This window comes from Eurypyga helias, unplaced genomic scaffold (assembly GCF_000690775.1).
Source record: "Eurypyga helias isolate BGI_N326 unplaced genomic scaffold, ASM69077v1 scaffold29744, whole genome shotgun sequence".
Classification (NCBI taxonomy): domain Eukaryota; kingdom Metazoa; phylum Chordata; class Aves; order Eurypygiformes; family Eurypygidae; genus Eurypyga; species Eurypyga helias.
Genome location: NW_010248601.1, coordinates 1 through 9,907, shown reverse-complemented (window position 1 = coordinate 9,907; position 9,907 = coordinate 1). Strand labels below are relative to the sequence as shown.

General features: G+C 52.4%; 1 protein-coding gene across 1 annotated transcript; it reads left to right on the top strand.

The window, feature by feature from the left end:
• Positions 1-5,055: 5,055 nt before the first annotated feature.
• Positions 5,056-9,902, top strand: CACNG2 (calcium channel, voltage-dependent, gamma subunit 2; the record flags this gene model as incomplete). Its single annotated transcript, XM_010151120.1, is given in 4 exon segments — positions 5,056-5,139; positions 8,876-9,016; positions 9,518-9,766; positions 9,769-9,902. Coding segments are annotated over 4 exon segments (608 nt in total), but the record flags the coding sequence as incomplete, so codon positions are not given.
• Positions 9,903-9,907: the final 5 nt, after the last annotated feature.

Below are 9,907 nucleotides of genomic sequence, written 5' to 3'. Positions count from 1 at the left end.
TAAGTGATGGAGCTTGGTATCAGTCACATGTGGTTTGTTCTTTTATCCTCTCCCCAGGGAGAGAATTATGTATGCAACGTACTGGTTATGTTGGTAGCGTTTTGTTTGGGTTTTTTTAACATATGCAGTGCTGCATGTTTATGTTGGAGAAGACCACATCAAAGCAGGCTCATTGCATTTACACGGGAAGGTGGCGAGATCTCTGATGGTCCTTTGTTCCTATGGGATCACTGCTATGTCCCAGGCTCACCACGCAGACCCCCCTGAGATTCACCTTGTAGTGGAAAGTTCTTCTGTCCCTAAGGAGAGCTGTGGACTCTTTGGTCTTAAAATTGCATGCCTGAGCCAAAAGGGATTGCCACCAGCACAGCATCACCTGCTGCTGTGCAGGGTCAGAGCTGCTAGAGCAGACCCTGCTCAAGCCCCCAAATGACAATCCCTTGTGTCATAGTGGCTACATTTGTCGGTCTAACCCTACACCCTGTAACCAAGGCCTTTAAATGTGTACTGGGGCATGTGAGGAGATGGCCTGATTTTTTGTAAGGTGCTATCAGTGGAAAGATTCCCCGAGAGGGATAATGAGCACTTTTGAGAAGCCAGCCTTTCTTTTGGGCACGTCAGCACAGGTGGGTAAAGGCAGATGCCCGCAAGCATTATCTGTGCTCCCTGCCACTGTGCTCTTCATCAGCTCCAAATCCCCCAGAATGATGAGTGCTCTCGAATGCTTCATTCCTGGAAGGGTGGAGAACAATCAAAATGCCTTTGCAGGGTTTTTTCTGTGCTTCCCTTGGCGCTCCGTGATACCTTACTCCTTCCTCTCAAAGTCATGTCAGGTTGGGCATTAACAACTCAGTGTCACTAGTGTCATTTTTTGACAGGGACAGCAGACCTCATCTCCTGGCTTGGAAGCCGTTTGCCAATACGTGTAAGAAAGACACGCCAGCAGTTTGCCACATAGCTGTGGAATTTGTCTTCCCAGCCCAGAGGCTGGCTCTGAGCCCCACTTCACCACCTGGTACCAAAAGGATCCTGCTCAGAAAGACAGCCCCTAGGCAGAAAGAAGTGCTTGTGTTTGTGTCTGACCACCCGCCCTTCATGTGCAGTTTCTCACATTTCTTTCATAGGAGGAGAGCAAATATTAGTTTAATCTGCAACGAAGATCCAGGAATTACAAGTGAAATTGGAAGACCTTTCACATGTGTGCAACCTTTGCGTTTATCTGGGAGAAGGTCATGTCAAAGATGAGCACATTACATTTGAAATGGAAGGGGGGAAGAATTGTCTGGCCCAAAAGATCCAGTGTCTGATCATTTGCATATTTTTAATATAAATATCCTCAGGCTATTTCCCTGAGGCAGGGAAATACCGTTATTCCCATTCTGAGCGAAAGAAGTGGGAGGGTTAAGTGACTTGCCTAGAATGATACAGGGAATGTGTAGCAGAAAGAGGTACTGAATCCCTGGCCAACATCAAGCCATCTTTCTGAGCTTTTAGAGACAGCAGCTATATCCAGCCCCCTTTATTTATTTCTCTAGAAGCCATCATGCCAAAACCTCTGCTGAATTAGAGAGTGAGACTGAAGGAAAGCTTTCAGTGGATTGCTTTTTTCCATAAATGGAAATATCACAAATCATTCTGGGAAAACAGGTCTTTCTGTTCTCATCCCTCTTTGTCTGCTTCTCTCCTTTTGGACGTCTTTTCCTCTGCCTCTGGCTCCAAGTTTTCAGATGTACAGTTCTGACCATTTGAAAGTGTTCCTACCCCGCAGGAAGGGAGTAGCTTTTCATTCTTTGGAACTTACTATTTTGCGACGGATTGCACTCTGCAGGCAAGCGAGACTTCTGAAAGAGACAAGGCTGCACAAAAGGGCACAAAAATATACCGTATCACCAACAATACTGAGCCAGGTTCTCATCGGGGTACCTCGGTCTGACTCTCGCTGCAGCAGAGCTGACGGCTGCCAGCTGTCCTGGATAGACAGCATGTACCCAAACGATGACCCAGCTACACCAGAGGAGGTCCCTCTGCGGGCTGAACGTGCAGTTAACACTGATTTTCATGCATCTTTTAGACATTTGGTCCCTCTTGGCATTATGGCAGGTTGTCTCTTAATGTCCCGGCTGGGCAACTTCTATCCCCATCCAGGAAGCGACGGGATGCCTGTTGTACCAGTCCTAGCTCCTCCAAACTGCATTTTCAAATCTTGGGCAGGCAACAAGAAAACGGTGGGGATCTCACCTAAGAATTCCCTAATAACACTCGGGGGACTGTGCTCCATGATTTTCCACAGACAGAGCCTTTCTGTCCTGAGACAAGCCAGAGCTCCTCCTCGCCTCCTTTGCAGCCTGCACATCCCAAAGCAGGCTGCTCGAAGGCTGCCCACATGGCTACATCAGGGAGAGGGAGGTGGTGTGATGAATGGGAGAAACTGAGAAACGGGAGGGAGATCTGGTGGGTGAGCACAAGGAAGAGGATGAGGGGAGAGACTGAAGTGCACGGGGATAGCTGCAAAGAGGAGGTGGAAGCGCGTGGCTGAAGTTTCTCCGAGAGGCATGCAGAAGCCAGACAGCCGTACATGTCCTCCCAAATAATGGTTCGCTCTTGCTCTTTGCTCGGGAGTATTAACTACAGGCTGGCACATGGCTCTTCCCTCCCCAGCTCTGCAAACCTCACATACAGCATGGGAAAAGGCTGTTGTGTCAGACCTCAGCAGCACTGCTGAGCTGCTCCATCCCCTCCCGGTGTATGGCCCCAGCGCTTCCACCAGCGCAGGTGCCAGGGAGGCTGCTGCACCATCTCATCGGGCTGCAGATGTCCAGCAGAGACCTGCCGAGTGACCTTGGCACAAGAAGTTGACATCGAGGCCTTCTCTGCACCGAGCGGGTTTCCGACCCACCGCCATCCATCCATTGTTCACCTACTCCGTGCACTCGCACAGCCGCGGGCACCAGTACACCCACACCGTGCCGTCTCTGTACGGCATGAGGCAGAGGAGTGCTGTTGCCCCCCCGTTTTACAGGGTGGGACTCCGAGGCAGAGGGAAGGAGTGGTTTTCACAGCATGCCTGTGGCAGAGCGAAAACCGAATCTTGTTCTTCTGAATCTTATTCCCAGTTAGCGCATTAATGACCTAAATTCTGCATCCTTTCCCCGTCCATCGCCCAGAGGAGCTAGGAGGCATTGGAGGAGAGGGTGTGGTAGCACAGTCAGCATCCAGAGTCACGCGTTCTGTGCTGAGCAGAGACAAAGCAGGGGCTGAAGTGGGACCAGCACTGCCCACCCTGCTCTCATGAACCCCGGCAGGGTTGAGTACGGGAGGGGGATCAGCCTGGTGCAGCGTATCAGCTTGCGGTCAAGGGCAGCTCCTCAATGCTCCTCAGCGTTTTAAGCAAGTCAAGGATGGACGCCCCAGTGGGCAAGCACCCATCTGAGCCAAATCAGCAAGGCCTTTTGGACACTAAGCACCAGCAGCAGATTTTCAAAGAGCCTGCCACGTCCCCTCATCCTGCCTAGGTGGCAGAAACTAGCTATCCCACACAAATCCATATAAAAGACATCCTGCACAAGTTGTAGCATCTTTCTCAAGCAGCTTGATTCCTCACGTAGGAATTGATCACGCTCAAATACAGCAAGACACAGAGCGGAGGAGAGGAAGAAGAGAGGAAGCAGAGAAAGGAGGCACAGAGTGAGGCAGTTTCCAGATGCAGCGCTTCTTTCCTCCCTGGCTGATTCCAACTGGGAGGTTCTAGCTGTGTGCCTGGGAGGTGTATGCAGGCTCTGCCTGCTCCCCAGCATGTACGGGCAAGAAGCATTCAGCGTTCAGGATCTGCTGGGCAAGGAGCTGAAATCTGAGGCTGAAGATTTCTGGGTGCCTTGGAGAGGGGCAGTGTTCACATGCACCATTACAGCAGTGACTGCAGCCCAAGGACCAGGGCGATGAGCTGCTCATCTGTCACAGATGGCCCCAGGCAGTCAGGGGCAACCAAAGGAAAGGATCCCCTTCATGCTGTACCTGCCTCCCTCACAGGTATTTAAGTGGGCAGGTGGCAGAGTGGGAGTGTGGCAAGGGAATTTGCCTGGCTATGAAGCTTTCCTTCCAGAAGAGCCATGGCTGAGAAGCGGACAATTCTTGCATGAGGAAAATGGACTGGGGAAGGGTGATTAATAACCTCCATGGTTTCAATGTGGGAATAACACTTCAGAGATACATGGAGAGGCTTTGTTCCTACTTTCTTCTCCTATTACTTACCTCTTACAGGCACACACACTCCTCTCTGCTCTCCCCAGCCTCTTCATGGAAGCTCTTTGAACTAGTAGTTAAAGGCAATAGGTATCTCAGAAGCATTAGACACAAGCCAACTGGATGCAGAAGGAGCTGAGCTTGGGGGCTGACCTAGAAGAGCCCACCTACCTGCCTTCTACAGCTATTTGCTCAGCACTACCTCCCAAAGCATCCCAAGTCTTGCTCTAGAAAGGCTTGGCCTCGAGAAGAAACTCAGCGGGAATCCTTTAAGCTTGGTTCTTCTTGTACCGCACCAGACCAACGGGATGTATCCTGTCCATGAAATGAATAGGCAGCAAATTCACAGCTGAGAGAAACAAATGCTTTTCCACCCAAACTTGATCACCCCGCCGTACACGGCACTGCTGGGATCCACCGAGGCCGTGCTGGGTGAAACAAACACCCACAGTTACATCAGTCAGTGCTGAGGGAAGGGACCCTGACGCTTCGCAGCATGACCCACTCTCTGGCTTCTCTTCCCTGGCTCCCTGAGAGGTGGCCAAAGCCTCTGGTGCTTTCCTCCACTGAGAAGGGGCACTGGGCTAGGTGGGCGTCAGGCTGGATCCAGGTGATAAATCCCATGTTCTTGTGCAAATAAGAGGGAGATACATGTGCAAAGACAGTACCTGGGCATTTAATGGGCATCCGTACATGAGTGGGCATGCTGCCTGGGAGGAAGGCAGGGCGGGCACAGAGGGCAACGCAGAAGGCAGCTGTTCCTGAGAGGCAGGTTTTGGTGTTCTCATTTGTTCTTTTTTTTCTCTTGTTCCCTAGGGAATTTTAAAGGTCTGTGTAAGCAAATCGATCACTTCCCTGAGGATGCAGATTATGAAGCCGATACAGCAGAATATTTCCTCCGTAAGTCCAGAGGCTCTTCTCCTTGCAATGGCTTGTAGGTGCTAGCGCCGGGTGCCTTTTGTTTTCTGAAGGTAGAGTGGTGGAGACACTGGGACCTGTGAGGCTCAGCGAGCCAGAAGAGGCGATCCCAGAGCCTCACCCCTCCCCAAAAATGGCTCTACTCACATCTCCCTGGGGCTCTCCCTGATCATGAGACTGCAAATTCCAAACACATAGTACCAACCAGTGGGATCTTTTATTAATGGCAATTACTTATTATCTAAATCCAGAGTCTTCATTCAAATCCATTGGAGAGCTGATGAATGGGCATAGAGGCAGGACTGGGCTAGCTGGGGCAGTTTGAGTGTGCGTGAGTGTGTGTGTGTCCTCCCAAAGCAGAGGAGGTCTGTATTTCCTTACCTGATACTCCAGTTGCATCAGATTTAAGAAATTAACTGGATTGTGCCCAAGGAGCATCTATTTTTGTCTTCACCTTTCCCCAAACACCAGTTGCCTACAGAGGCTGCAGATCTGATCTTTGCTGACTTTGTTGTTTTTAATGGTTTTAGTGATGGGAACAGGAAGCAGGAACAAGGAGAGTCAGAGCCCCTTGAAGAAAGGAGCTGGTACTCACCCAGAGCCCCCAGAGGCATGCTGTTCTCCAGGCACATGGCATCTCCATAAGGAACCTCACCTGAGCTCCCAGTCCAGCCTGGGATGTGCAGGTGAAGGTTGCACGGCTTTGAGCACGGGGACAGGGAGGGCAGCCTGGCCAGCTGGGCAAACCCACATCATGTGTTGCCCTCCCTGATCACAAGCCAGCATTTCCACCTGCCCCAGAAGCAGGACCTTGCTCTTTCTTTTGGCACAGATCAACAGGGATCAGTCCACTTAGGTCCCCACCTTGCTATCCCGCACTCCCTTCACAAGCCTAACACCTTTTGACAAAAGGAGAAGAGATCTTCTCCCTTCAGAAATCTGAGATAAGAGCTTTTGACCTCCCAAGGTTAAGCATTGGAGGTCTCCAAAGGCCAGGAGTGTTTCAGAATCGCTCTTTGTCATCAGGGCATGCTCCAAGGCAGATGTGGAGACCCAGCCCTGCGGCAGGGTTGAGAGAGAGAATTTAGGCTCTGTGAGGCTCAGTTGTATGTGAGAAGAGGCAGATCTTATGCTGCTTCCTCTTGGATTCTCAAAGACTTCTTCATCCGCTGTAAACTGTAAATAACCCAGGGAGATTGCTTCTTTCGGATGCCTTCCTGCAGCATTGGTCTCCACATCGCTGCATGGACCCCGAATGGCAGAGCTGAAGACTGGGGTTTGATCCCGTTTGGCACAGCAACGGTGCAGGCTGCTTCAGAGCGCAAAACAGTTCATGCAAGGATATTTGGAGCAAGGCAGCTGCTTGCAGCATCAGCTGTGCTTCAGAAAGAAGAACTGGGGGAAGGTGGCAAGCATCTCAAGAAAGATGGGTCTGTTCCCTCAGAGGGAACAAGATCTGAAGACAAAAACTGGCCTAACATCAGGACCTGATGGTGTCCCCATGGTAGAACCCTTTCTAAGAAAGAACTAGGTTCAAAGAGACATTTGGCAAGTTAATAAAGGACTACTTGTGTCAGTCCGAAGGGAAGTGGGATTTCTGGTGACGTAGACCTGACTGGAGAGGGACCCTACTGAACAGCTTCTTCCCAGGACTTCTGCCAAACCAGAGTCCCTGGGCACTCTGCATGGGCCATGCCTGGCAGTACTGGCAAGAACAGCTAGGAAGCTGTTTGTTGGTATCAGACTAGGTGACTCCCTCATTCAGGAGACCAGGATGATTGTGGGGCAGTGTCCATGGCCTGGCTAGAAGGGCTTAGATTTTATTTCTGCCAGCTCTCCACATAAGGTGTCTTAAGCTTTTTGAAATCAAACGCCTGTTGTCAAGAGGAAGCAGAAGCATCAGTGCATTTCTTTGCTAGAAGTCACTCAAGTTAGAGAGTAGACAGAGGATAAAAGGGAGCATCCAAACATCACCATGAGTTCCCTTCCCTTTAGAGCAAAGGCTCTGGAGTCAGGCAGACTGGATGAGATTCTGTCCCTCTCTTGCTGGCATGGTGTTCCTGAGGGTCAGAAGGCAGGGGCTGAGCAAGGCTGCTGTCCTTCCCCCATCACATAATGCCCGCAGCTCCCCATGTCAGCTGGCAACTTTGTGTTTCCCCAGCAGACGTGAATTTCAGAACTAAGACCCAGATAAAACTGATATGGTCAGGGCCAGGCTGAGCAACTGACTGAGCTTCCCTCTAGAACCCTCCGAACAGCCGATGTCTGCTTGATGTTTGCTTATTGCCATGTATGCTTCACATCGTCAAATCCCGCCTTGCTTTCCAGAAGCTATTAAGATGGTTATTATCACTATCCTGTTCCCTGAAACACAGCCAGGCAGAACTGGAAAACAAGCAAGAGAGGTTTCTCCCTGCCTTTTGCATTCCCCATGCACAGGCAGTGGGTTAGGGCCCCCCTCATAGAGCCGATTGCTTGTGCCTGGTTGAATCCTGATGCCAACGGGGTCTTTGAAGCACAGCCTCTGCCCACTTAGGAAGAAGCCCTGCGCTTGCTTCAGTAGGGTTCATTCTTGCAGACAAGGAGGGATTAGCTTTCATCCCCTATTCCAGATCTTTGCTCCACAAGCGGAATTGCATCAGCCCGTCTGATACCTTTCTTTATCAAGCAAGGCTTCATTTCACACCTTAACAGCTTATTTTCTCTTGGGAAGGGAGGACGGAAGGTCTTCCTAGTTAAGAAAATATGAATACAAACTCAGGCAGACTGCTGGTACCCACTGAACAGCCCACGAGCAGCGTGTGCGTGCATGTGTGCGTGGGTGTGCGGATACACGGTCCTGGCCTCTTGCTGTGTGAATACGAGAGAGTTCCCCCCAGAAGCTTTGGGGTATGTTTGGCATGCCCGTATGAGCATATACGTGCATCTGTGCCGTTGCCCTCTGCTGGCTGAGCTCTCCTCGTATCGACCGATGGAGAGCGTGCGTGTGTGGGAGCTGGCACATCCGAACCCATCACTGCCCTCTGGAAAGAGCCCAGTCGTTTAATCACTAGGATAAGCCCCACGTTTTGGTGTGCAGGGCTGGGACTTTTGCTCCTCAGCCCTCACTGCAGCCGCAGAGCAGTGCACGGCACCGGGAGCTCCTTCCCAGCGCCACAAAAAAAAAATCTCTCCTTGATATGCTCGTGCCCTTTTGGGAGGATTCAAGATCGAGCAGCTGTGCGGGAAGCATTTGGGTTGCTGCTCGTTGAAGAGCGGGCTCGAGCGGCAGTGCCCTGCAGCAGAAGCTTGATGGTGCTGCGCCCCCCCTCCAGCCCATAGCACCCCCCGAAAGCACAGGAAAAGACAGTGTGAGAGGGAACAGGCAGCACAGGGAGACTCCCAGCTCAACCATCAGTCCCACGGCCCCCTCCACCTCCCTGCGCCAGGCCACTGGCTTCGCAGCAGCAGCCAGGGCATGGGAGAGCTGCTTCGGACCGCTCTCTTCTTCTGACACACTTTGTTTCTCTCTCCCTCCCTCCGTCCCCCCATGCCTTTATCCCTCCTTGAATTACTCCTCTTTCCCCGGCACGTTGCCCTCTGTCTCTCCCCTTCGCCCCCACCCATGAAACGTGCTTGTGTCCCCCATCCCCTCGCCACGGCGCCGTTTCCGTGTCCCATTTTCCTCCCTCTCACACCTGTGCTGTTCTTTCTGCCCCCCTCCCTCTCTCCTCCGCAGGGGCTGTTAGAGCCTCTAGTATTTTCCCGATCCTGAGTGTGATTCTGCTTTTCATGGGTGGACTCTGCATTGCAGCCAGCGAGTTCTACAAAACCCGACACAACATCATCCTTAGTGCCGGCATCTTCTTCGTGTCTGCAGGTAAAGGGATGCACAGGGCCTGACACCCCGGAGGTGGGGTCCGGGGGGTGGAGGGGCTGCCCAGCCAGGGCAACCTGCAGGGTCACAGTTGCCTAGGCAGGGATGCATGTGTTTCCCAACCCTGATGAGCCTTATTCTGGGTGAAAGCAGCCCCCTAAGGATGCATCTCTGCCCTGCCTGCTCGCCTGGCAGAAGCAGGCAGCAGCACCCTGCAGGCAGGGGCTTTCCTGCTGCTTGGGAGCTGCCGGAGAGAGGGCGTTTCCCTGTGCCAGGGGTCTCCCAGGGACCAGCTGGGAATGCATTGAAGGATGCGGCAGGTTCTTTCAAGGAGGGCTTTGCCTGGGCTTCCTAAGAAAAGCTGCCCACCGGGAGTGGATGGGTGGCTGAGGGTTCTCCCATCCCCACCTCCCTGGGGCAGGCATGGCTCAACCCCATGCCCCCTCCTCATATCTCAGACCCTCCTGACGTCTCCCTCCTTCTCTCCCGCCGGCGGGCTGGCAGGTCTGAGTAATATAATTGGCATCATCGTATACATATCAGCCAACGCTGGAGACCCCTCCAAGAGTGACTCCAAGAAGAACAGCTACTCCTACGGCTGGTCCTTCTACTTTGGGGCCCTGTCTTTCATTATAGCCGAGATGGTGGGAGTGCTGGCCGTCCACATGTTCATAGACCGGCACAAACAGCTGCGTGCCAACGCTCGTGCCACGGACTACCTCCAGTCCTCCGCCATCACCCGCATCCCCATTTTTTTTCCCGCTGCCAGCGACGCACCCCCTCCAGCTCCCGCTCCACCGAGCCTTCACACTCCAGGGATGCCTCTCCCGTCGGGATCAAAGGGTTCAACACCCTCCCATCAACAGAGATCTCGATGTACACCCTGACCAGGGA